At 42.8% G+C, this 27,626-nt stretch overlaps 1 protein-coding gene and 1 long non-coding RNA gene across 8 annotated transcripts in view; one reads left to right on the plus strand and one right to left on the minus strand.

Annotated features, from left to right (window-relative positions):
* LOC130290365 (uncharacterized) overlaps nucleotides 1–25,554 on the plus strand; it is a 38,569-nt gene extending 13,015 nt beyond the window's left edge. The window contains exons 2-3 of one of the 2 annotated variants that reach the window (XR_008847583.1): nucleotides 23,776–23,871; nucleotides 25,392–25,554. This is a non-coding gene — a long non-coding RNA (uncharacterized LOC130290365). Of the gene's footprint in view, nucleotides 1–23,775; nucleotides 24,314–25,391 lie in introns of those variants that run through there. The other variant, XR_008847584.1, reaches the window with a different exon arrangement.
* AVPR2 (arginine vasopressin receptor 2) overlaps nucleotides 78–27,626 on the minus strand; it is a 126,872-nt gene continuing 99,323 nt past the window's right edge. For 5 of the 6 annotated variants that reach the window (XM_056537891.1, XM_056537893.1, XM_056537896.1 and 2 more), the window contains 2 exons: nucleotides 9,676–10,558; nucleotides 79–1,225 (listed from right to left, as the gene is read on the minus strand). In XM_056537891.1, coding sequence (XP_056393866.1) covers nucleotides 1,017–1,225; nucleotides 9,676–10,558 — 1,092 coding nt within the window. In that variant the 3' untranslated portion in view covers nucleotides 79–1,016. Of the gene's footprint in view, nucleotides 1,226–9,675; nucleotides 10,559–27,626 lie in introns of all 6 variants that reach the window. The other variant, XM_056537890.1, reaches the window with a different exon arrangement.

The following is a 27,626-nucleotide window of genomic DNA, read 5'->3' on the forward strand; positions in this document are numbered from 1 at the left end:
AGTCTATGGGAGGGGGCGTGACAGCATCACGCCCCCTCCCATAGACTTGCATTGAGGGGGCGGCGTTATGACGTCACAAGCTCACGGCGCCGGCTCCAGCGTTCGAAACAGTTAGTTCCAAACACTGAGCAGTGGAGTACCCCTTTAAGACAACCTACTTTAACCAGAGTGGTGAGCATAGCTTTCTGGAAGCCAGAGATATTCAGCTTTTGGTATAGGCCTCTCTGGCAACAAGCAGTGATCACAGAATCTCTTTAAAATGTATTTATTCTGTACATGTCGAGCACTGGCTGTATACTACACATATTTACCATACTTAGCAGAGACATTGTGTAGACAATTTTTGATAAAAAAAAAAAAAATATACGACAATCCCTCTCACCAAATGCACTTCATTTTCACAGTATCGCAGAGAGCCATAATCCAGCTCTAAATACACAGAAATCAATGATATTGGCATTTCTTTTCGGTAAAGAATTGTATGCCCAAGTGTTTTCTTTTTTACATCATGTTGAGGTGACGGAAGAAGTTCATAGTGATTCTTGTAGGACGATCCTTCAGTCTTGACCCTCTAGGTCCCTAAATGTTCCTACTGACTTATTGTTCTTTAACAAAGTTGCATCTGCTTAGACAACAGAGTTATATACTGGGTCCATCTTCATTTTTACAGTAGTTCCTTAAAATATATATATATACATTTTTTTTTTATACACATGACGTCCATGTATTAACAATAGATAGTAGAACTTGTAAATATCTCGATGAGGTATTCTAGGAACCTCAACCATCTTCAAGAACACCAGTGTAGGTCAATGAAGATGCCGACTTATAAGGTGCAGTGCATTAGGTTTTCACAGGAACATGAAGCTCTAATGATACATTCGACAAGGCTTAACTGTCGTGTAGACAAGAGGCCACTACCACCAGTGTCCTCCTTTATTGGCACAAAGTCCTGGTCTGTTCCATCAGACTACGACTGTTCTTATTTGGCACTCTCATTTTTTGCCAAGCTATACTTAATACAGTGACTCCTTAGGAAAGGAGGTGGACCCAGTGAAACAGGAGTCTTCGGGCAAAGAGTTCTTGCGTCGTCTCTTCTTGCATCCGCCGCAACACAAGATGGCTTGTATATCTTTAGAGACGCTGCTACTGAAGATGGTGTAGATCCAAGGGTTTGTACAGCTGTTCAGGCTCGCTAGTATCATCAGGATCTGAATGGCAGAGTCTAAAGAATGGAATGACAAGAACAGAGTAACTGTAAATATACATGTTATTCACATATAAAAAGGCTGCAAAAAGAATGGGCATTCTACATGTACAGTATCTCATATGTCTGTCAAAAAAACTTATTTTTTTTTAAATCAACTGGTGCCAGAAAGTTAAACAGATTTGTAAATCACTTCTATTAAAAAAAATCTTAATCCTTCCAGTACTTTTCATCGGCTGTATACTAAAGAGAAATCCAAAAAAGAAATGCATTTCCTGTGATGTCCTGACCACAGTGCTCTCTGCTGACCTCTGCTGTCCGTTTTAGGAACTGTCCAGAGCAGCATATGTTTGCTATGGGGATTTTCTCCTACTCTGAACAGTTCCTAAAATGGACAGCAGAGGTCAGCAGAGAGCACTGTGGTCAGGACATCAGAGGAAATGCATTTCTTTTTTGGATTTCTCTTTAGTATACAGCCCCTAAAAAGTACTGGAAGGATTAAGATTTTTTAATAGAAGTGATTTACAAATCTGTATAACTTTCTGGCACCAGTTGATTTAAAAAAAGAAGTTTTCCACGGGAGTACCCCTTTAATGTCTAAACCTTGGCAAGGCAACAAATGGACAAATTGAGTGGAAATTGACAAATTGAGCCCAAATAGCCATTCTTCCTCCCTCGGTGTCATGTGATTTGTTAGTGTAACAAAGTTTCAGGCGTTAATGGGAAGCAGGCAGCTAAAATTTGTTGTTATCGCTCTCACACTCACATACTGGTTACTGTAAGTTCAACATGGCCCCACATGGCAAAGAACTCACTGAGGATCTAAAAAAAAGAATTGTTGCTCTACATAAAGATGGACTAGACTATATGAAGATTGTAAAGCCTGGAAACTAAGCTGCAGCTTGATGGGCAGGACTATAGAGTGGTTTCACAGGAAAGGTTCCACTAAGAACAGACCTCGCCATGGTTGATCAAAATTGAGTGCACATGCTCAGCGTTATATCCAGAGGTTGTCTTCAAGAAATAGGCATATAAGTGCTGCCAGAATTGCTGCAGAGAGTTAAACGGTGGAGGGCAGACTGTCAGTGCTCAGAAGTCTCTTCTAAAGATAATACACAAGAAAGCCTGCAAACAGTTTGCTGAAGACAAGAAGACTAAGGATTACTGGAACCATGTCCTGTGGTCTGATGAGACCAAGATAAACGTATTCGATTCAGATGGTGTCAAGCGTGTGTGGTAACAACCAGGTGAGAAGTACAATCAAGTGTGTCTTCGCTACAGTCAAGCATGGTGGTGGGAGTGTCATGGTCTCGGGCTGCTAGCACAGGGGGCTACAGATCATTGAGGGAACCATGAATACCAACATGTACAATGACCAGGGCCGCAATCAGGGGGGTACAGCCAGTACTCCAGTAAGGGGCCCGAGCTCCCAGCTGCACCCCCTTGCAGCAGCCTGCAGCCCCACCACAGAAGCAGGAGATTGCTGTTTAAGGGTATGTTCACACTGCGGAATTCCGTGAGCGGAATTCAGCGAGTGAGATTCCGCACTGTGGATGTTAGCTTCAGTGTGAATGAGTCTTCCGCAAGACCCATTCACACTGCGGAATTTCAGCGGCAGACAATTGCTGAAATTGTTCCGCGCAAAGAAAGAACATGTTTGTTCTTCTTGTGGAAGTCCGTGAGCACTGCATAGTCGTCAATGGTGACGGTGCAGTGCCGCGTGGTCCTACCGCCGCCGGCTGCCAGGCTGAATCTCCACTCGCTGAATTCCGCGAGCGGAGATTCAGCTACAAATCCGTAGTGTGAACATACCCTAAAGCGGTTTCCTGCTCCCAGGGGCAGACAGAGGGGGCCCGCTACCAGAGAAATGTTTTCTTTAAATCTGAGTCATGCATGCCTTGTAATATCCCCTCACGCTACTGGTGGAGCAGACACATGCATTATCTATCTATCTATCTCATATCTATCTATCTATTATATCTATCTCATATCTATCTATCTCATATCTATCTATCTCATATCTATCTATCTCATATCTATCTATCTCGTATCTATCTATCTCTCTCATGTCTATCTATCTCATATCTATCTATCTCATATCTATCTATCTCATATCTATCTATCTCATATCTATCTATCTCTTATATCTATCTCATATCTATCTATCTCATATCTACCTATCTCATATCTATCTATCTCATATCTATCTATTATATCTATCTATCTATCTCTCTCTCATATCTATCTATCTTATCTATCTCATATCTATCTATCTCATATCTATCTATCTATCTATCTATCTATCTATCTATCTATCTCATATCTGTCTATCTATCTATCTCATATCTATCTATCTCATATCTATCTCATATCTGTCTATCTATCTATCTCTCTCATATCTATCTCTCTCATATCTATCTATCTATGAGTGATTTCCCCCATTCGTGTTACTGCAAGTATTTTGATTTTAATCATTTTAATTCACATTTCACATCTGTTCTGAGTAATTATCGGAACCTTGTTAGGGATTTCTTAATCATTTTGGGATTACACTTACATATATATGGAGGTTTTGATATGTATGCTTTGTACACTATGCACTGATTGAACATTTTCTGATTATTGTGATTTTATGAAATATTGTTATTTTGTATACTTTTTCACTAATTGAATTTGTAATTGTGTGGCCCATAAATATGGTGGCTTTATTCACTTGTGTTATGCCTGAGAAAGACCAGGAGAGCTGGTTGAAACGTCGCTGTAACTTTCACCTGGATATGGAATAAATGTCACTTTTTTTGCACCTTATTGATCTGTGTGCTGAGGATTTCTACTAATTTTATCTACATATGGACCATTGACTGGGGTCCGGTTCTGCTTGCACCTAGCATTGGTTTTTCTTGGGGTTCTGCTTCCCTTGGATATCTATCTATCTCATATCTATCTATCTCATATCTATCTATCTATCTCATATCTTGGGGGCCAGACGAAGTGTAGAGCAAAAGACAACCATAGCACAGATGAGGTGAGTAGTAGCTTTATTCCATCACAACACGGTTGGCTTTGTATCACCCTGGCTTTGTTTCTGTGCCGTGAATAACCCATCTTTGACATCAATCCTATAAGGTGGCTGTCATTTTTCTCATTTTGCCTAGGAAGCCTAAAGTTGGGCGCTGTCGTACATTAAAGGGGTACTCCGCCCCTGGCATCTTATCCCCTATCCAAAGGATAGGGGATAAGATGTTAGATCGCCGCGGTCCCGCTGCTGGGGACCCCGGGGATCACCACTGCGGCACCCCGCTATCATTACTGCACAGAGCGAGTTCTGACGGGCGATACAGGAGCCGGAGCAGCGTGACGTCATGGTTCCGCCCCTCATGACATCACGTCCCGTCCCCTTAATGCACGTCTATGGCAGGGGGCGTGATGACAGCCACGCCCCCTTCCCATAGACTTGTATAGATGGGGGTGGGCCGTGACGTCACGAGGGGCGGAGCCGTGACGTAACGATGCTCCGGCCCCTGTATCGCCCGTCATTACGTGCAGAGCGATCTCGCTCTGCGCAGTAATGATAGCGGGGTGCTGCAGCAGCGATCCCCGGGGCCCCCAGCAGCGGGACCCCGGCGATCTGACATCTTATCCCCCATCCTTTGGATAGGGGATAAGATGTCTAGGGGCGGAGTACCCCTTTAAGGATAAACGAGATCCAAACCTTCAGAATACGAATTATACAAACAGCAGAAGCTCCTAAATCCTGGACCCGGACACATCTTTAATACAATACGTTCTCCTACTGTGATAAGTCACCTTAAAAAGGTTTCTGAAATGTATTTCCATGTGAAGAACATTGATGGTTTTCCTGTAGATGCTTATCAAAGTGGGTGCACTGACCCCCCCCTAACACCCCCCCCCCCCCCCCCCCCCCCCCCCCCCGGTCAGTCTCCTTGCTGGAAGGATTCCCTGTCCCAGAACATTTTCTCACATTCCTGTTTTCTCTCTGTCACTTCTCATATATTTGACAGCATCCTCTGACAATGCCCTGCCAGGAAAAATCTTCTCACAATCCTGCACAATACTAGATGTTATCAGCCCCTCAGGAGACATCCCAGAGCAAGTGTTCCTGAGAGACCCAGTGACCCCGGGGGATCAGGAATTTTTAACAAAGTCCCTTCAAAGCTTTTTGTTAGGGGATGGTCACACAGCTTTTTTTTTTTTTTTAACTCCGTAAAGGGGTACTCCGCCCCTAGACATCTTATCCCCTATTCAAAGGATAAGTGATAAGATGTCTGATGACAAGGGGTGCTGCAGGAGAGATTGTGGGGGTCCCCCGCGATCTCTCCTGCAGCACCCCGTCATTTGGTGCACGGAACGTGCTTCGCTCTGTTCCCGATGACTGGCGATGTAAGGGCCAGAGGATCGTGACCTCATGGCCCCAACCGCTCCCGTAGACTTGCATTAAGGGGGCGGGGCATGACATCACAAGGGGTGGGCCATGTCATCACGATCCTCCCGCCCTGCATCGCCATTCATCAGGCAAGGGTGACAGGGGGTGCCACAGGAGAGATCATGGGTGTTCCCAGCAGTGGGACCCCCGCGATCCGACATGTTATCCCCTATCCTTTGGATAGGGGATAAGATGTCTAGGGCAGAGTACCCCTTTAACTAATATACATATCACTCAAATAACAAAAACAGTTTAAGGGGTACCCCACCCACAGACTTCTTATCCCCTTTTCAAAGCATAGGGGATGAGATGTCAGATCACAGGGGGGGGGGCTCTGGGACTCCCCGCCATCTTCATGCAGCACCCGGCACAGTATTTTTAGAATGCTGGGTTTCCGCGACCAGAGACGTGACGTCACACCACGCCCCCTCCATTCATGTCTATGGGAGGGGGCATGACGGCTGTCATGCCCCCTCCCATAGACATGATTGGAGGGGGTGTGGTGTGACATCCTGTCTCCGACATTCTAAAAATACTTTTGGATAGGGGATAAGATGTCCAGGGGGGAGTACCCCTTTAAGTGTTCTTCTTGGAGGTTTTAAAACAAGCAAGTGGAGTTTAAGCCTCAGTTTCTTCTTTTGGTATAAAATGTTTATAGAGTCTGATCCAATACAATACTATGATTGACCATGGACGTTTTTACAATACAATAGTGGTGTCCCAGGAGATGGTAGATATCTGGAGAGTATTTTATTTTATTTTTTTTATGCAAATTACAAGCTGATTCCGTAAGTTTAATTTTACTTGATTCTACTTGATTTGGAAAAACATACGCCATTTAGTTAATATAATTTTCATTCAATATTTTCGAGGGAGGCTTCACGACCCCAGAGTTTTTAGCTATTAAATATTATTTTGTGTCATATTTAACATTTGTGTACTTGCCACAAAGTAAAAAGCTCAGTGAAAATTCAGCAATTTTGGTGCCTCCATGCTTTTAGTCAGGGGTCGTAGAAGTTAGCAGAGACAATATATGAGGAGACTTCTAACTCTGGGCTATTGTTTGAACGCATCTGAAGCCAAGTCCAACAAGAACACCTGCAGAGTGTTTGGAGAAGGACGTGCATGTTTATTGGGGTTTTAAGGTTGAGATTGTAGTGAAAGCATTCATGGGTGTGGAATTTTAATCTCTCTGGGAGCCTTGACATGGTTGGGAAGAGCTGTGATTTTGAAGGGCACACTTTCATTGCTGAATAAAAATTCGTACATGAAAGTGGTCGCCACCTTAAAGAGACACTGTTGGCGCTTCACTCTTTATCTCCATTTTGCTCCGCTCTGGCTTATTTTGCTTGCCAAAGTGCAAGAAACTTTTTGCCTGGTAAGTTAAAGGTGTATTCCGGCCAAAGACATCATATCCCCGATCCAAAGGATAGAGGATAAGATGTCTGATCACGGAGGCCCCGTGATCTCCGTGCTGCACCCACATTTTAACCCGGGCTGCTGCTTCAGTCTCGGAAACCACTGGAGACGTGATGTCACGCCATATAATAACGGAGGTCCCAGCACTCACCGATGCAAGCAAATGGTATTTATTGTGTATCTTAGTCACAGGACGCGTTTCGGCACTTAGCCTTCCTCTGCTGTGAGCAGAGGAAGGCTAAGTGCCGAAACGCGTCCTGTGACTAGGATACACAATAAATACCATTTGCTTGCATCGGTGAGTGCTGGGACCTCCGTTATTATATTACAATACTCTTTTCCTCGTGCAACACCACTTTTCAGATAGTGCCGACCATTGCTCTACTTGTGACGTCACGCCAAGCCCCCTTGTGACGTCACGCCCAACCCCCTCCATTCACGTCTATGGGAGGGGGCAGGACGCCTGTCACGCCCCCTCCCATAGACATGAATGGAGGGGGCGAGGCGTGACGTCATGTCTCCAGTCACGGAAACACAGAGGTTTCCGAGACTTGAGCAGCAGCCCGGCATAGAATGCAGGTGCTGCACGGAGATCACGGGGGGGTCCCAGCGAGGGGCCCCCTGCGATCAGACATCTTATCCCCTATCCTTTAGATAGGGGATAAGATGTCTTTGGCCAGAATACCCCTTTAAGTTCTAGCCAATAACAAACCATGTAGAGCCAACAAGATTGTAATACTGCAGCTGTGTGACTATAATATTGCACAATGTTAACCACTGGATGGAATATTAACCCAGGGTAAGACTAATCTTGTTTAACCCTAAAGACACGTGCACTTGCATCAGTTTACTTTCTTTCCCAATAATATAAGGATTCATGGAGAGATCTGGGTCCTCCACTTTTCCGTCAATAGCTTAAATGGGAACTGTTACTTTGAAAAATGTTTGACATGTTGTACAGACGTACCAAAGTTTTGATCAGTCTGGGTGTTTAGACTCGACAAGTCGTTAGAACAGAGCAGGAGAACTGGGCATTAAGCATGTTCTCTTTGACTTTGTGTTACATAAAATAAATAAAATAGAAGTCAATGGGACAATCTCGGTCATGCGCACAGAGAGCAGGGAGAGAAGCCAATTTTTTGCGATGGATCATGGTCTGAACACTCGGATCCCTACTTATAAAATTTTTTGAAGATATCTCTCAATGACAAAAGGTAATTAAAGTGACCGGTACACTTCAAGAATGCTATAATTTAAGGTTGTATCCAGCCCGAGACATTTTTTTACATTAATTTTACTGCATTCTGACAAGTACCAGTTTTGAGAAAGACTGGGTAGGCTGCAAGTTCCAGACTGAGCTGTCATATATAGTAGCCACTCTTCATCAATGTCTATGGAAGACACTTGATGGTTTCTAAGCTCCCATAGACATTAATAGATAGTGACCATACCTACAAGGCCATTTCATTGGAGAAACTGGGGAGCAGACATCTCAGTTCTCACAATTTTGTGAGGAACCCAGCAGCCATACCTTGCCCCTACCAATATACAATGCATCAATATGCCATAAATGTCTCTGATGGGGAAACCTGACCTTATTTTATGATTCATAATCTATATAGTGCTAAATGCAAAATGCTTGGGGAAAACCCACACAAACATAGGAAGAACATGTAAACTCACTAGCCCTGATTTACTATTGTAAACCCTACATATTTTGTCGGGTTGTGCGCCAGAAATTCTGTCTGTGCCAGAATTTTCTCTGGAATTGAAAAAACCTGACTAACTCTCCATTTTATTGAGAAAACCCAAAAAAGGGGCATGGCCCTTGGGGAAAGTGGGCGTGGCTGTCGAAAAGGGGCGTGTTCCCGACATTTTCACATAAACCCAACATTACTAAGGTTTCCACAGAAAATATGGTGGATTTGAGGAAAACCTGACAGATCAGAGCATGTATTAAAAAAAAAAATGTAGGGAAAAGTGCAAAAATGTAGGGAAACCTTAGTAAATACCGTGGGAGAAAAAATTGTAGGAAATTAAAACCCACAAAGAAAACTACACTTTACTCTTCAGGGCCATTGTGGCTGACAACCTGGTTGTATTAGAACCCATAGTTCCATGTCGAGCGACTGTGTGCCCTTAGAATATCCAAGACACTCTGACTTGTTGTCCTCCATAATAATTGGTCCTATCATAGTTTCTTTATAGTAATTACTCTGTTTATGAATACTATTTCTTCTTTAGTGTCCGGAGTGTTTGTCTCTTGCTTCACTTTTTGCTTATTGGAGACACATGGATTGTTTACTATAAGATAATCCAATGCAAAAAGCTTTAAGAATAACACAAGGTTGTTGCTCAAGGAAAGCATGCATTCAGCACTCTCATCCCGTATTAAAGGAGATAAGAGATTTCCAAACCTGAAAAACAAGTCTGATCCAAGGAAGCCCAACCTCACATTTTAGCGCCAGATACCTCAGGACACCTTCACAGGTCATGTGGAGTCCATGCCTTAATCAGTCAGAGCTGTTTTGGCGGGACAAGGGGAACTTTATACAACTTTAGGTCAGTCAAACATACAGCAAAAATAATCAAAAAATTGACTTACGGCTTGCTCCTGAATCTTCATTCCAGACATTCCACAACTGTGCAATAAAGAACGGTGTCCAGCATACCACGTAGATTAGTACAATGGCAAGAGTCATTCGCACAGTTTTGGACATGGCTTTGGTCACTCCTGAGTCCGAGACTTGTGGTACTCCATTCATTCCAACCACCAGTTTTTCTTTTCTTCTTGACCCCGGGGATCTCTCTGTTCCTAAATATAAGCTATTGTGGATCTCTCTGAAGATCAGCACTTGGCATGTGGTGATAAAAAGTGCAGGCAAGATGAGGACCGCCAGTGTTATCCAAGTCACATAAGCCTTAAGACCCCATGGCTTCACAAAATGTGCCCAACAATCATGCACACCGGGATGAACCTCTGTTCTTGAGAATATAAAAATCTGTGGAAGACTGAGGATGGCAGAGGCGACCCATGCCAAACAGACAGGGATGTTCCACCGGGCAGAGCCCTTTTTAAAAGTCATCATAGGTCGACATATTGCTTGATGCCTATCAAAAGTCATTGCCACAATCATATAAGAAGATGCAAACATTCCCACAACTTGGAAGTACCTGACAGATCTGCAAAGGAAATCTGGACCTTGAAAGCGGTCAGTGATGTCCCAGATAAGTTGAGGTAAAACTTGGAAGAAAGCCACCACTAAGTCCGCCAAGCATAGGTGAATCATGAAGGTGTGCATAAGAGCATTGTGCTTGCGTCTTCTCAAAAGTGTGAACAGGACCAGACAGTTTCCAAAGGTGGCAAGACCAAAAACAATAGTGAGAAGAGCAATGTTCCATTGTGCCACATAAGGGTTGCGTTTGTCCACATCTTCGGTGGTGAAGTTGGTGCTAATACTTGCGGAAGGGCTGTGAGTTACAGACATCTAACGAGAAACAAGACAAGAATCGTGGTAAATGTAAAGCACATACATCTGCAAAAGTTTTATCACAAATAAGAATAAAGATAAATTGGCATTATAAAGGAACTCATTCACTGGTGCAGACGAGGAAAGGATGGGTCAGCACTAACAAAAAACAGAGGCTCTAGTATGGGCTCGTGAAGGTTCTTCAAACAGCCCATACATTCTAGTGTTAGGATTATACACAATGAAAAAAAGGGGGATACGCGTCCCTAGTGTAATATATCAAGGATAAATAACAATGCAATGATAAGTGATTTTACACTCACCATATGGGGTTGTGCTGAGAGCACAACACCTCAGTGGACATCTGGTTTTATAATGAGTCAATCTGCAGTCATAGCTTGTCCGGAATCAGGAACACTGGTCCGGTAGAAAAATGCTTTAGAAAGGTAAAATTCAAGTCTTCAGGCGCTGATCAGATGCAGTGGGTAAACACGGACCCAAGGTTATTGTCCAAAAAGCTGATTTATTAGCACAAACATTGATCAGCGCCTGAAGACTTGAATTTTACCTTTCTAAAGTGTTAGGATTACAGCAGGGTTATAGAATGTATGCTAGGGTTAGGGTTACAGAAGAGTAAGGTTGGGAATAGAGACTAAGTAATAACAATTTTCACTGCTTTAGATCTTTGGGGTTCTTAGGGTCTTTGGAATCCACTCTGCAGAGATGATCTTTACATGTAAGAGTGGACTAAAGTGTCCTTATTGTTAAACTATGTGATTCGGCTTCTACGTAGGACGCGCTCTACATCTACCAGTAATCCTGACCTACTAGTTGCCTACCTTGGGCTTATTTTGATATGTATATATACCAACGAAAGGAAAAGGAAAGGTCTAGTCTAAAGAATAGACTATAGAGCACAACGCCAAGTATGCCGTAACGCCCTTATAGTATGAAGTGTTTGGTAAAAAACCTAAATTTGATGGTTACACAACTTTTAACCAAAAGGTACCCGTCCATTGGAAGTCAACTGCCACCTATTATATGGTCAAAATTGAGCTCCTTTCCCCATACTTGTTACCAGCACCACCACACTCTTTCCAGTCTGGGTTAGAATGTTAACCCAGGTTAAATTGAGGTTGGGGAGGGCTAGCCTGGCACAACAATGGTTAGATATAGAGAATAGAGAAAAGGTTGCCAATGGGTAACAACACAGAAGAGGGCAGGATGATAGTGTGGAATAGTAGAGGAATTAAAGAGAAACTAAAAAGAATTGCAATTTTTGATAGGGTGAAGAATTATTTACCTGAATTATATGTTTGATTGAGACTCACCTCCCCAAGGACTCTCTCCACTTGATTAAGAAAAAATGGGCAAAAATTGAGTTTCATTCAACACTATCATCCTATTCTTCAGGGGTATCAGTGTTAATTCATAACAAAGTTAATTACAAATCTACTGTTTGTTCTGTGACCCAAGGGGGAGATATGTGTTTATATATGCAAAGTGGGAGGATAGGGATGTAATTTTAGCGTTTGTGTATATTCCGTATATTCCACCACCATTTACTCTTGAGGTGCTTTTTAATTTGATTGAATTTGCAAAAGATAAGAATTATAGAGTTCTATATGTCATGGGTGATTTTAACTGTGTGATGGATGGAATTAGGGACCGGAAGGGAGTTAAAGTGGGTAATAATGGGACCCGGTTAGCAAAATTTTGTGGAGAAGTGGGACTGAGAGATGTGTGGAGAAGTAAATACCCAGATAGAGAGATTTTTTTTCCTGTTATAGCACATTACACAGAATGGCATCAAGGATTGATCTGTTACAAGTGAATGATAGCACCCTGCAGGGTATTAATAGTATGACATATGAACCCAGGGGAGTGTCAGATCATGCCATGATGGTGTGTAAAAGACATATAGGAGGTGCACACAATAAAAGTAGAAAGCTGAATATTAATCCCCATTGGTTAAGTATTGAAGAAATAACAAAAGGGGTTGAGGAAGAAATAAAGTCCTTTTGGGCAATTAATAAGGGCACAGCAAGCCTGCACATGGTATGGGATACACTAAAAGCATATCAAAGGGGTATTCTGTACAGAAATATTGCAAGATTTAAAAGGGAAAAGAAAAAAGAAGAGGTAGATTTATTGGAAAATATAAAAAAAAACTTGAAGAAGAGTATGCCATGGGGAAAAGTAATAAGGCCTGGGAAGAACCAATGGAGGTACAAGAACATTATAAAGATTTGTTATTAAATAAAGCACAACATAAGATATTTTTGGGGGGGGCAAAAATAATTTGTAGAAGGAGGGAGGCCTAATAAATGGTTATCAGGTATTATTAAAAATCAAAAGGGAAACCGGGAAATAGCTTGCCTCGAAATGAAGAAGGTAGGCTAGTTAATGAGAATGGGGAGATGGGGAAAATAGCGCAGGCATACTATCAAAACTTATATAAATCAGAAAAAAGGAAAAATAGTATTGCAGTAAAAAAATATTTGGAGGAGATAGAAATCCCTTAGATTAAAGAAGATAAAAGACGTTTAAATGCGGACATTAGTCTAACTGAATTGCAGGGGGCCCTAAAATCTTTTTCTAGAAACTCTGCCCCAGGCTAGTGTTGGAACTTTATAAAAAATTTATGGACCCACTATTATTTTACTTAACGGAAGTTATTAATGAATCTTTGTTAAAAGCGAAATTGTCCCAATCAATGATGGAGGCAGAAATTATCTTCTACTAGGGCCGGAGCTCTTACATTTAAAGGGCCAGCACTCATTTAATTAGGTGTCTACATCTGCACCTTGTCTTTAAGTATCTGCTTCTCCCTTTGTTCCTGTCCAGATCTTTGTTACCTTGTGCCCTAGTGAAAGCTACTGTGTTCCTGATATCCGTGTTCCTGATCCTTGTTCCGTTACCTGACCCTGCACCTGTGCCACCTGCCCTGACCTACTGCTACCTTGACCTCGTCTTGCCAGTGTCCTTTTGTGCCACACCACATCCCAGCAACCTATGTGGACGAGTCGTGCCAGGTTTAGCGCCGTGGGTGCCGCCTGCCACAGCAAGACCATACTGCTTTGCAGCGGGCTCTGGTGAAAACCAGCGGCACCTTAGACTCCGTTCTCTGGCACGGCTCACATCTTCATTCACACAGGCCCTGAGGATCCACCACCTGCCGTGACCCTCATAGTACCCTTGATAGTCCAAATGGTAGAAAAATACGGAGACTTCTCAGGCCCCTCCATAGACTTGCATTGAGGGGGCGGGGGGTGATGTCATGAGAGGGCGGGGCTATGACATCACGAGTTCCCGGCTCCAGCATTTGGAACAGTTTGTTCCAAACGCTGAGCAGCAGAGTACCCCTTTAAGATCATTAAGGCAGTAACTCTCTCCCTTTGTCAATACCTTTGGAGGTCTAGTACCAACCTGACTTGGACCTGCATGTATGGACACTATAGAAGGTGCTGCCTCTACAGTGTGCGTGGTCCATGTATATAACCTCTCCATCAGCTTTGACCCATTTGAGTACACTTGTTTCAGTTAGATGGCGATCGGAGAAGGAAGTCCCAAATATCTTCCTCCATGAACCTATGTATCTCCAGTCCTGATGACCTCCCTAAACGTTGGCATACATACAGTAAGCGTGTGTGATAATAGCAGATTCTTTTCTACATTGTTAAATCTTGTACCGTATGTTTCGTGTCCCTTAATTATTATTATCATGTATTAGATCAATGTTAGAAATGACTTATTAATTAGATGCAGATATCTAAGTGTTTGCTCACACTTGGCTCACCCTTTGTCATAGCTGTTTATCTCCATTAGCCCAATTGTCCTTGGCACCTACAGAACTTAGTACTCAGTCATGTTCCTGTTTGGGAACATTTTGCCACAAATAATTTTCAGAACACGTCGTGTCTCATCACCGAGGGAGAGGTTACATCTGCAGATGTATAATTATCCCGGAATCAGGCATCTCCTCTGGGTGCTTCATCAGTATTCGGCAGGTGCCTATTACATAGATCTATTTATAAGATTGCACGTTCACCTTCCTTACACATCAGTGATAGGGGTAACAGATGACATAATCACAGCCATTAAATTTCAATGTTTGCCGGTCTCCTGGGGTGAAATTCTATTTCTGGATATAATTACATTACGTGTACCTAATGTAACCCCATGAAAACAAGCTGTAGGAACAGTAGAGAAACTAATAGAGCTATGGTCTCCAAACTGTGGACCCACTGGTTTAAAAGGAGAATTCCAGTAAATACAATCTTCTTCCCTATCTACAGGATAAAGGATAAGTGTCTGATCGCGCGGAGTACGACCAATGGGACTCCCCTGCGATCTCCTGCGCAGAGTGATCTCTGCTCCAAGCAAGGAGACTGTTGACCACCGCATAACGTTTAGTCAACACACCCCCTCCATGCATCTCTATGGGAGAGCAGGAGTATCTCCACATCTCCGATAGAGATGCATAGAGTGGACGTATCGACCATGTCCGCCCCGAACAAGGGAAGAGTCAGTGTTCTGAACACAAATGTAAGGTTACTGGGCAGGAGATCACAGGGTTTCCCAGTGGTCGGACCCCTGCGATCAGACAGGGGATAGGGAATAAGATGTTATCTACCAGAGTTCCCCTTTAAAGTGTAGCTCACTCATTCTTAAAGCCGAATCCATTGCCGCCTGTAGAGACACCAATGTGCGCTCGGTCTGAGCACCTACTCAGTTAGAGCTGGGCACATCCGGAATCTTTGGACTGAATGTCTACGTCCGGAAATTCGGTAGTGTGAACTTAGCCCTACTCACATGTTCTGTCACAGCTTCTACATGTTTGCTGAATAATTCCATGTGTTTGTAAGGGAATACAAGGCCTCCTGGGATACCCAGATACTGTCACTTGATCCACCATAGATTTTAGAGAAGCAAAATGAGTTCCTTCTCGGACACATGGATTGCTCGATATCCTAAAGTGCGTCTGCCTCAGGGTTCTGAACATTGCTCATGAGACATTACACAAGGCAACGAACGTGGATTTATGTGATGGTAAAAAGCCAATAGAGGGGGCTGAGTAAACTCTACAATACACATGCTGTTACAATGAGCAGCTACTGTACATATATATATATATATACAGAGGGCAGAAGATTTAAGGCCGTGTTTTCCAAACAGTGTGTCTCCAGCTTTTGCAAAACTACAACTCCCAGCTGGGAGTTGTAGTTTTGCAACAGCTGGAGTCACACTGTTTGGAAAACACTCATATAAAGGGTGCAAAAGTACCAGCCGAATCCAGGCCCCTCAGCCTAACCCCCTTTCTCATGGCAGAGCTGATTTGCTCATTTGGCACAATGTGCTGTGGTTTTCCATAGCACTTCTGAATATCAGCTCTATTACATTTGTATTTGGTGTTGAATTAACAGACTGGCTCCAAATTATTAGTTATGGTCATCTGGAAATGCAATATGTTTACAGGGGGTTTGCAAATAAGGGGTAAAGTGACATTCCTATCTAATAAAGCATTAGATATGCCATCACTTCATGGTTGTAGTGGCCTGAACCCTGGGATGCCCTCGATTTTGAGAATAAAGGGGTGGCAGTAATGATTTAACCCCTTAAGGACCGGGGGGTTTTCCGTTTTTTGCTCCTTGCATTTAAAAAATCATAACTCTTTCAATTTTGCACCTAAAAATCCATATGATGGCTTATTTTTTGCGCCACCAATTCTACTTTGTAATGACGTCAGTCATTTTGCCCAAAAATCTACGGTGAAACGGAAAAAAAAATCATTGTGCGACAAAATTGAAAAAAAAACCGCCGTTTTGTAACTTTTGGGGGCTTCCATTTCAACGTAGTACATTTTTCGGTAAAAATTACACCTTATCTTTATTCTGTAGGTCCATACGATTAAAATGATACCCTACTTATATAGGTTTGATTTTGTCGCACTTCTGGAAAAAATCATAACTACATGCAGGAAAATTAATACGTTTAAAATTGTCATCTTCTGACCCCTATAACTTTTTTATTTTTCCGTGTATGGGGCGGTATGAGAGCTTATTTTTTGCGCCGTGATCTGAAGTTTTTAACGGTACCATTTTTGCATTGATCGGACTTATTGATTGCTTTTTATTCATTTTTAAATGATATAAAAAGTGACCAAAAATGCACTATTTTGTACTTTGGAATTTTTTTGCGCGCACGCCATTGACCGAGCGGTTTAATTAATGATATATTTTTATAATTCGGACATTTACGCATGCGGTGATACCATATATGTTTATTTTTATTTACACTGTGTTTTTTTTTTATTGGAAAAGGGGGGTGATTCAAACTTTTAATAGGGGAGGAGTTAAATGATCTTTATTCACTTTTTTTTCACTTTTTTTTTTTGCAGTGTTATAGGTCCCATAGGGTCTTTATCATTGATCTCTTATACTGATCATTGTTATCCCATAGGGACCTATAACACTGCACACACTGATCTTCATCATTGATCACTGGTTTCTCATAAGAAACCACTGATCGACGATTCTGCCGCATGACTGCTCAGGCCTGGATCTCAGGCATTGAGCAGTCATTCGGCGATCGGACAGCGAGGAGGCAGGTAGGGACCCTCCCGCTGTCCTGTAAGCTGTTCGGGAATGCCGCGATTAGCCGCGGCTATCCCGAACAGCCCGACTGAGCTAGCCGGCAACTTTCACTTTCGCTTTTAGCCGAAAAAAATAAAATGCATTAATGTATGATTATAAACAGTGTCTATGCCAATGTTTCCCAACAGGGTGCCTCCAGCTGTTGCAAAACTACAACTTATATGTGTATGGTTTATATATATATAAATATATATGAAAAATAAAATGTATCAATGTATGATTATAAACAATGTTTCCCAACCGGGGTGCCTACAGCTGTTGCAAAACTACAACTCCCAGCATGCCTGGACAGCCGAAGGCTGTCCACGCATGCTGGGAGTTGTAGTTTTGCATCAGCTAGAGGCACCCTGGTTGGGAAACACTGATCTATGCTTATGTATCTACTGTATATTACATTGGTGTGTGCAAAGGATTATGTATAGGTCTGCATGTATGTTTAGGGGCTATGGTCAGGCAAAAGGAAGAGGCGTAACTTGAAGCTATCGAAAAATCTACGATGAACCTACTATGACATCATTCAGGATCAATTGGGTCCCTCAAGCCATCGGGACTGGATAAGACCCCCAACCTGTGCCCCCTATAGTTACACATTAGCAATTCCCTTTACAGTTTACTGCATTTGGATGAAATTTATTGAAGGACACTGAAAACTAATACAATTATGTGTAAAGACATGTCTTATATAATACACTATCTCTGTCAATGACAAGCCACAGGGAACGTATCTGGCAGCGACTGAATAATCTCTGTACCCCCTGGTAATATTTGGTAATGACGGTGCTATGCCAGCATAGGATATCTATAAAGGTTCTATAGAGGATGTCATGTGCACCAGATGGGGCAAACAGGCCATGATAAAGCACAACATACACACCACTGCCCTATTATATCCGCAGTGCTTTGTAGCGAGGGATAAACATGAGTGATGAGCGGCAGGGGCCGTGATATTTCGCGAATATATGGACGAATATTTGTCCTATGTTCGCGAAATTCGCATATTCGCTATGTTCGTTCTCTCTTTTTTGTTTCATTCGAAAATTCGCAATGAAATTCGCATAATGCGCAATTATATTTTCCACCTAAAAGAAGGGAGGGATCAGTGTCCAGTATGGAAGTGACGATATTCGCATAAATATTTGCATAAAAATTTGCATTAAAAAACACAAATATTCATCATTCAGAATATATATCGCTATATTCTAAATATTTGCGAAATCGCGAAATGCCGATATTCGCAGTAAAAATTCACATTTCGAATATTCGTGCTCGACACTGACTTCTATATTGTTAAAAGCGACCACTATCTGAGCTGTTCATATTATTTCCCATAATTTGCCCACTAGGTGGCAGCAGTCTATTGCAGTCTGGTGTTACAGCGCAGTTTATTGGAAATAACAAAAAAGTTTTCTATGTCGGTGCAGACAACGTGTTGGTCTAGGAAAACTTGAAAGGCAGTCTAAGAAGGAACGTTGCAGAACCTATTTAGTTTGGGGGGCATCATAGCAAACAGAAAGAAAGAAACATAGTCAGAAATGTCCCAAGTTATGAACTGAGGGTGACTAACGTAGGGATCGACCGATATTGATTTTTTAGGGCTGATACCGATAATATGTGAACTTTGAGGCTGATAGCTGATAATCGTTATAAGTTATCGGCTATAACCCCCCCGCCCCGTTCCCCGCAGAAGCCGCTGCATATCAGTGAACTTCAGTGGCTTTTGTGGGCCCAGAGACCTCCGCAGCTGCCACCCGCTTCTCTCCCCCGGCCTGTCATGGGGTCCTCCTGAGTCCAACCACCAATACCGCTGCCCCCTCTGCCTATCCTCTGGCCAGAGACCGCCGCCGCCTTCTTCTCTCCCCCTGCCGGTCCTAAGTCCAACCACTGCCGCTGCCCCATTGTCTCCTGGTTTGCCCCATCCCTGGTTTTATAATTACCTGTTCCTTGGGTTCGCGCTACTTCTGGCTCCGGAGGCGTCCTGAGCTGGCACAGCAACAGCGCAGGACGCCGCAGGAGCCAGAAGTAGCGCGGACCCCGGGAACAGATAATTATAAAACCGGGGATGGGGGAGGCAATGGGGCAGCGCCGGTGGCGGTCGTCTCTGGCCGGGGGCGGGGCATTATCGGCAAGGTAATTAGCGATTCCGATAATGTCCAAAACCGTGAATATCGGCCGATAATATCGGCCAAACCGATTATCGGTCGATCCCTAGTCTAAAGTCATTCCAAAGTCAACAGGACTGGTTGTCAATCATACATTGTCTAAGAATACCTTAGATCGGTTGTGCAGGATTAGGAAAACAAGACTGCGCTCTACTAAAAACAGTGCCACACCTGTCCACAGGTTGTGTGGAGTATTACAGCTCAGCCCCTTTCACTTCAGATTAGCTCAACTGTAATACCAGATAGCCTATGGACAAGGGTGGCGATGTTTGTAAAAAAAAAAAAAAAAAAATTAAGTAAATTAAAAAACAAAATCGCATTTTCTCAAATTCTGTAAATTCTTTTCAAATTTTAAAATGCAGTCCAATCTGTTGGTAGCATCTTATAGAACAAGAAGGGCTGAGCAGATTGATATACACATTTGTGGAATATACATTCAGTATCTAATAGTTTATTCATTTAAACCACTGTTTATTCTAAGGAGTCCAGAAGGAGGTCCTACCCAGTCAGCCACTGAGTAGGACCACCCACTGGACTCCTAAGCCATTGGTTTAAATGAATACATTACTAGTCAGACAGAATCTTTAACCACAGTTATGTATTTTCACTCTACTTAGCTCTATCTGCTCTATAACATGCTTTGCTCAGATTGGACAGCTTTGTCAATGTGTCAGGTTCCCTTTAATAGCTATAGAGTGGAAGAGCTGAGCAAGCCACTGCCAGACACCTTTGGCAGCTGGTTATCCCCTGTGGGAACAAAACATCAAGCATGCTAAAATTCAAATATGGCCGATTCTCCCCCCCCCCCCCCCCCACCACAGCAGATGTCACAGGACTGTAGGGCCTCCCAATATACAATATGTCATAGGCCAGGAGTACCTGGAGGAAACCCTTGGAGAGCAAACTTGAGTAGTGTCAGGGGAGGAATGGGGGGGGGGGGGGATGAGTTTTGCCTTTAAAGGTATTTAATAGACATGCACATCTACTCTGTAAACCTTTTGAGTACCTTGAAAATTTTTATAGACTTGGGTTAATTCTTAAAATATTTCTATGCCTAAGGGAATAGTTGGTAAACATTTTTAGACACGAGAAGATTTCTAATGGAAACCCTTAATTACGTCTGGTGGCCACATTGTAGTGAATTTTCAGATGTTCTTGAGATGTTTCTGCTGAGACACCAACATGATCTAACTTTTATACATTCCCCAATGGCCATTTTGACAAACCTTACTTCAAACCACTGCAAAAGATGTGTAAAACTAAAGTTTACTGGTATTTAGGGCTTGTAAAACCCATCTGTCTGCTAATTTATGGGGAAGATTCTTAAGGTTTTATGTCAAAGAGGTTGGTTATGGGTCACAGGTCATTCCTTAGATACATTCAATGACTTAATTAGCTTAAAGGGGTACTCCACTCCCAGATTTCTTATCCCCAATCTAAAGAATATGGGATAAGATGTCTGATCACGGGGGTCCAGCCGCTTGGGACCCCCGCGATCTTGGCTGCGGCATCCCAGACATCCGGTGCACGGAGCGAACTTCATTCCCCCTCAATGCAAGTCTATGGGAAGGGGCATGACGGCCGTCACGCCCCCTCCCATAAACTTGCATTGAGGGGGCATGTCTGTGATGTCACGAGCGGGGAGTGGCCATGATGTCACGAGCCTCCGGCGCTCATGACCTGCAGCAGGGAGATCGCGGGGGTCCCCAGCGGAGGTCCGCGATCAGATATCTTATCCCCTATCCTTTGGATAGGGGATAAGATGTCTAGGGGCGGAGTAGCCCTTTAAGAGTTCACTGAACCTAAAAAAAATAAATAAAAAAAAAAGGTTTCTTGTGTTACAAGCTGGTAGTCACATACATAAATCTATATGTAAAAGAGAAGTTGTGATCATTGGGGGTGTTCAGGAGCACGTTTATATGTTGCATACATATACCAGGACACTCTTATCCCCCCAACTATACTCTGTATGATCTAATTTCTCCTACATAAATAGGGAAAGTGTATTCTAGGGTCAGTGCTATATGAAGCCTGTCAGGAGAACCAATGCATTACTTATAGGGTAACCTTGTGAAAAAGTCCATGGTAGAGTGACCACCAGCCAACACTTTTAGATGGATGAGCTGTCACTATCACAGATGGGAACTGGGACAGAATTCTCTGAGGAATCACAAAGAGAACAAAACAAGAAAATGCCAGAGGGACACAAGGAAGGGAGCAAGGACAGACTCAATGACACATAACAACATGTGGTTGGTAAGGTCTACCAAGGTCTTGACCCTTGACTTCCTCAAGGTATTATGGTCTTGGAACGTTATCTGAAGGTCCTTGTCTTCTTTGTAGTCACATTAGAAAGCAAGCAAATAGAATTCAGAATGGAGGCCAGACTTTTTACACCAACAAAAGTGTGACAAAAGTCAAGCTACATAAGCACGTGGTTGTATTGTGGACAGAGATTGGATCACCAAGAGTGAAATCCTTGTCAGAACTGAACACATGACCCATGAGCTTCAACAGTGACAGTACCCATTGTAATCCATCACTATACATCTCCTCTGTCCAAGATGAATGGTGACGTCTAACAGTGGTGGACAATATTCTGTCTATCGTATAAAACCTGATGTTTCTAACTGTTGGGTTAGTGTCCCCTATTCATCTGGGTATTTTATAATTCCTATATAGAGCACATCAGATCACAACCAGGACATGGTTGTCAGAAAGCCGGGGTTCTCTGGATCTCTGAATCTGTCCTGAAAGAGAACCCCAACTTGACCTGGTTGTGATCTACTGCATCTCCTGCAAAGAGGTCTACGGATATTACCGGACGCTGCGACTGTGGGAGACTGTTCTAATACTTGTTATAGAGTTGTGCCTATAAAAGGTTAGTGTCCATCTTTATATGTTTTAAGACCCACTAATATCATACGCTGTACTGCACCAGAGGGCCCCCCCCTTTTTGTTATTATGCAGAATGGATGGAATGCTAGGTAGTTTAGGGGAAAACATACTAAAACGTTACCATAGATTTCAGTTTGAAAAATGTAATGTGAAAGCACATACTCTGTTTACATTTTCCTTTGTCTGTATGGGTTTTTTCGTGGGATGGAATCTCATAGCTAAGGCTGCATCCACACTACGTTTGCAGCCTATGGCTGCCGGGTCCGGCTGGGAAATTTCAAAACTAGGCGCTCCCATATCCCAGCCAGAGCCGCGCAGCTTCTCATTCACTTTAATGAGCCAACTGGAGTCAGATAGTGAATCCGGTTGGCTCATTTTTGCCCCGTATCCAGTTTTGTGATTGGATCTAAAACTGTGGTATACTACGGTTTTAGGTCCGGTCTCAAAACAGGATACGGGACAAAAATGAGCCGACCAGAGTCACTATCTGACTCCGGTCGGATCATTAAAGTGAATGGGTTTTGGCGCCGGTCCGGCTGGGATACGGGAGCTCCCAGTTTTGACATTTCCCAGCCAGATCCAGCAGTTTTAGGCTGCAAACGTAGTGTGAATGCAGCCTTACCATGCTCAGCCCCATACTTGTAAGGCCATCTGTCTTTGGTTCACAGCCTTTGTATTCACAACAACCTACTGTTAGCATCCTGAGTGTAGGATAAGCACATAACACCATGGGTAACTGAGATGAGGAACAAGTAGTCCATGGTTTATCATTTATGTTTGTGCCCCCGAGGAGTAATTGTCCCCCTACAGTGCATCAAACTTCTAAAATAGTATCAACAAAAAAATAGCTTATAAGATGTAACGGAAATGATGGGACCTTCTGATAGAGCGAGAATATGTCCATCTATTATACTTAAGAATCAACCAACTGGGACAGTGTAACTATTAATCATGTTCTATAGATTATACATGTAAAATAATGAAGACAAGATGATGGATTATATCTCAAGCTATACTAAACAGTATACCATGTATATACTTTACACTAATAAAGACATTACGGAGATAGGCTACATCTACACCAGTGGTCTCAAACTGAGGCCCTGTAGACGTTGCAAAACTTCAACTTCCAGCATGCCTGGACAGCCTTTTGCGGTCCGGGCATGCTGGGAGTTGAAGTTTTGCAAGATCAGGAGAACCATCGTTTGAGACCACAGATCTACACGCTTACCCTTCCTTCTTTCTTCCTTACCTTCTCCTTCCAGCTCTACGTCTCTGTTACTTTAGATTTTGCATTTCCCCGAGGTGTTATCGTCTAAGCTGCTGTGCCTCCTCTCTCCTCAAATGATGTAACTCTGCTATATGTAGCAATACCTCCACACCAATACTTAGCCATCTCTCCACCCATTGATGAACCACCACTGACCTCATTCTTTTCTCACCATTTCTAGGTGCTATTTCCCTTCTATTCTCTATTTTTCGTTGACATTCATTTTATTGTATATATATATTTTTTTTTTAGGAGTTCTGGTGGGATGTCAGAAGATAGGATCAGGGGGAATTGTGAGCCGAGGTCGTCATCAGACACCCAAATGAGGAGGCGCTGTACAGGACACTGGTGAGACCTCACATAGAGTATTATGCGCAGTACTGGAGGCCGTATCTCCAGAAGGATATAGATACTCTAGAGAGAGTTCAGAGAAGATACTAAACTAGTACATGGATTGCAGGATAAAACTTACCAGGAAAGATTAAAGGACCTTAACATGTATAGACGAAAGAAGAGACAGAGGGGATATGATAGAGACTTTTAAATACATAAAGAGGACATCATTTTATATTAGAGGGCAAAGATTTCTGCAGTAATATCAGGAAGTATTACTTTACTGAGAGAGTAGTGGATTCATGGAATAGACTTCCTGCAGAAGTGGTCACTGCAAATACAGTGAAGGAGTTTAAGCATGCATGGGATAGGCATAAGGTTATCCTTCATATAAGATAGAGATAGGCATAAGGCTATCCTTCATGTAAGATAGAGATAGGTATAAGGCTATTCTTCATATAAGATAGAGATAGGCATAAGGCTATCCTTCATATAAGATAGGGATAGGCATAAGGCTATCCTTCATATAAGATAGAGATAGATATAAGGCTATCCTTCATATAAGATAGAGATAGGTATAATGCTATCCCTCATATAAGATAGAGATAGGTATAAGGCTATCCTTCATATAAGATAGAGATAGGTATAATGCTATCCCTCATATAAGATAGAGATAGGTATAAGGCTATCCTTCATATAAGATAGAGATAGGTATAAGGCTATCCTTCATGTAAGATAGAGATAGGTATAATGCTATCCCTCATATAAGATAGAGATAGGTATAAGGCTATCCTTCATATAAGATAGAAATAGGTATAATGCTATCCCTCATATAAGATAGAGATAGGTATAAGGCTATCCTTCATATAAGATAGAGATAGGTATAAGGCTATCCTTCATATAAGATAGAGATAGGTATAAGGCTATCCTTCATGTAAGATAGAGATAGGTATAAGGCTATACTTCATATAAGATAGAGATAGGCATAAGGTTATCCTTCATATAAGATAGAGATAGGTATAAGGCTATCCTTCATATAAGATAGAGACAGGCATAAGGCTATCCTTCATGTAAGATAGAAATAGGTATAAGGCTATCCCTCATATAAGATAGAGATAGGTATAAGGCTATACTTCATACAAGATAGAGATAGGCATAAGGCTATCCTTCATATAAGATAGATATAAGGCTATCCTTCATTTAAGATAGAGATAGGTATAATGCTATCCCTCATATAACATAGAGATAGGTATAAGGCTATACTTCATATAAGATAGAGATAGGCATAAGGCTATCCTTCATATAAGATAGAGATATGTATGAGGCTATCCTTCATATAAGATAGAGATAGGTATAAGGCTATCCTTCATATAAGATAGAGATAGGTATAAGGCTATTCTTCATATAATATAGAGATAGGTATAAGGCTATCCTTCATATAAGATAGGGCCAGGGACTATTGATTGGATTCAGATTATTGGGAAGACTAGATGGGCCAAATGGTTCTTATCTGCCGACACATTCTATGTTTCTAGGATGTCCAGTTGGGTTTTGGATCTGATACTCATCCATGGATCCATAATGCCAAGGCACTTGGATTAGATCGGCCCACCAAGGCACCTACCAGTGGTCCCTGTTCTGATACAATAACAATTCCCAACAAGAAATAATAGTCACTGTTGTTAATGTAATGTCTGGTTCCTATAAATATAACTTTTCTATACTCTGGTTATGTATATTTCGTAATGTCCATATGTACTTCATCTCTACGTAAGATTAACCCTTTCACCAACAAATGACAGAACTGTTATCTAAAAAAGCTTGTCTTCCACGTTGTGTCAAGAAGGAGTGGGTGTAGAAGGCCTTGGTGGCCAGAATTGACATTTGCATCCATTGCTGACATAACATTTAACCACCATTAATACCACACTGCAGAGATTCTGGGGGAGATTTATCAAAACCTGTCCAGAGGAAAAGTTGCTGAGTTGCCCATAGCAACCAATCAGATCGCTTCTTCAATTTTTGAAATGGCCTCTGAAAAATGAAAGAAGCAATCTGATTGGTTGCTAAGGGCAACTCAGCAACTTTTCCTCTGGACAGCTTTTGATAAATCTCCCCCTCTGTCTCCACTGAATTATGTAGAACCTCTGACATATATCACTGGGATGTACATATGTGAAGTACGCTAAGTGGTACATGTGCAAGGATATATGGCGCAGTTAACCTCTGTCTACATACACATGGGGAGGGGGGGGGGGGAGGCTATCAAGCTGTCTTACAGTAACATTCTTTTTGTTGTGCTTAGTAAGAGAAGTTTCCTGAGTAAGGGTCCGTTCACACTACGGAGAGCCTGCATGGAATTACCACAGACATCGGTGGTTTTGTGATGACAGCCGGGGCAAAGACTGAACACACGCATACAAATACATATCTATTAAAGCATAGATGGCAGGAATCCATAAACCACCAATCCGGATAAAATTCATAAAAATCCAGGTGTAATCCACACGACATGAAAACACAACATATCAGGACTGACGCGTTTCGGTCTCACGACCTTAATCATAGATCCATGGTCTTTTAATAAGGTTGCGAGACTGAAACGCGACAGGTCTAATGTGTTGTGTTTTATGTTGTGTGGATTGCACTGGGATTTTTTTTATGGATTACCGTAGGTCAATAAAAGGATGACATTTATCTAGAGTTGTGCTCTTGATTCTTCACCCTGGTGTGCCTCTTCATCCAGTTGTCAGCTGATGCCTTTTTGTGCAGACACCTACCGAAGAGAGGGCGAGAGCTGGCTTTGTTTTTTCCTTTTATATACTAAACCATCGATGGTGTCATGACAGGAGAGGCAATTTTTCCGTTGAACTTGTATGTTTGCCATAGGGCACAGGACTAAGGTGGAAGGCCCTGTGGCTTGAAATGATATAGGAGGAACTACAAAGGTCATACTGGGGCTGACACTAATCTAGGGGGTGACCAGTGGCTGTAACTCGTATGGGGCCACTGCAGTCTTCCTATGTGGAGCACTTTTGCTGCCACTCCTATATGTACCTTTTGACTGACATTCTAATGGAAGTACTTGTGCTGTCACATTTATGGGAGCACTTTGGCTGATACTCAGGAACTCTAGGGTTGTTTCTCTTATATTGGCACTTGGGCTAGTACTACTATACGAGACACTTTTTCTTTTACCCATCTATGGTACCACCCAGTGGAAATAACCTCTACAGTGGTCCCTCAACATGCAATGGTGATCCGTTCCAAATGGACCATCGTTTGTTGAAACCATCGTATGTTGAGGGATCCGTGCAATGTAAAGTATAGGACAGTGGTCTACAACCTGCGGACCTCCAGATGTTGCAAAACTACAACACCCAGCATGTCCGGACAGCCAACGGCTGTCCGGGCATGCTGGGGGTTGTAGTTTTGCAACATGTGGAGGTCTGCAGGTTGAAGACCACTGGTAATGGAGGTTATACTCACGTGTCCCCGCCGCTCCGGACTGTCACCGCTGCCCTGGATGTCGCCGTCCATCGCTGTCGCCGCGTTCCCAACGCACCGGCAAGGCCTCTGCTTCCCCGGCATCCTCGCTCTCCGTCGCCGCCATCACGTCGCTACGCACGCCGCTCCTATTGGATGACGGGACAGCGTGCGCAGCGACGTGATGATGACGATGGAAAGCGCCGACGATGCAGGGATCCCGAAAAGGACACGCCGGAGCCCCGAGAACAGGTAGGAGACCATCACTGGAGCTCACGGGGCAC

This window comes from Hyla sarda, chromosome 9, assembly GCF_029499605.1.
Source record: "Hyla sarda isolate aHylSar1 chromosome 9, aHylSar1.hap1, whole genome shotgun sequence".
Taxonomy (NCBI): domain Eukaryota; kingdom Metazoa; phylum Chordata; class Amphibia; order Anura; family Hylidae; genus Hyla; species Hyla sarda.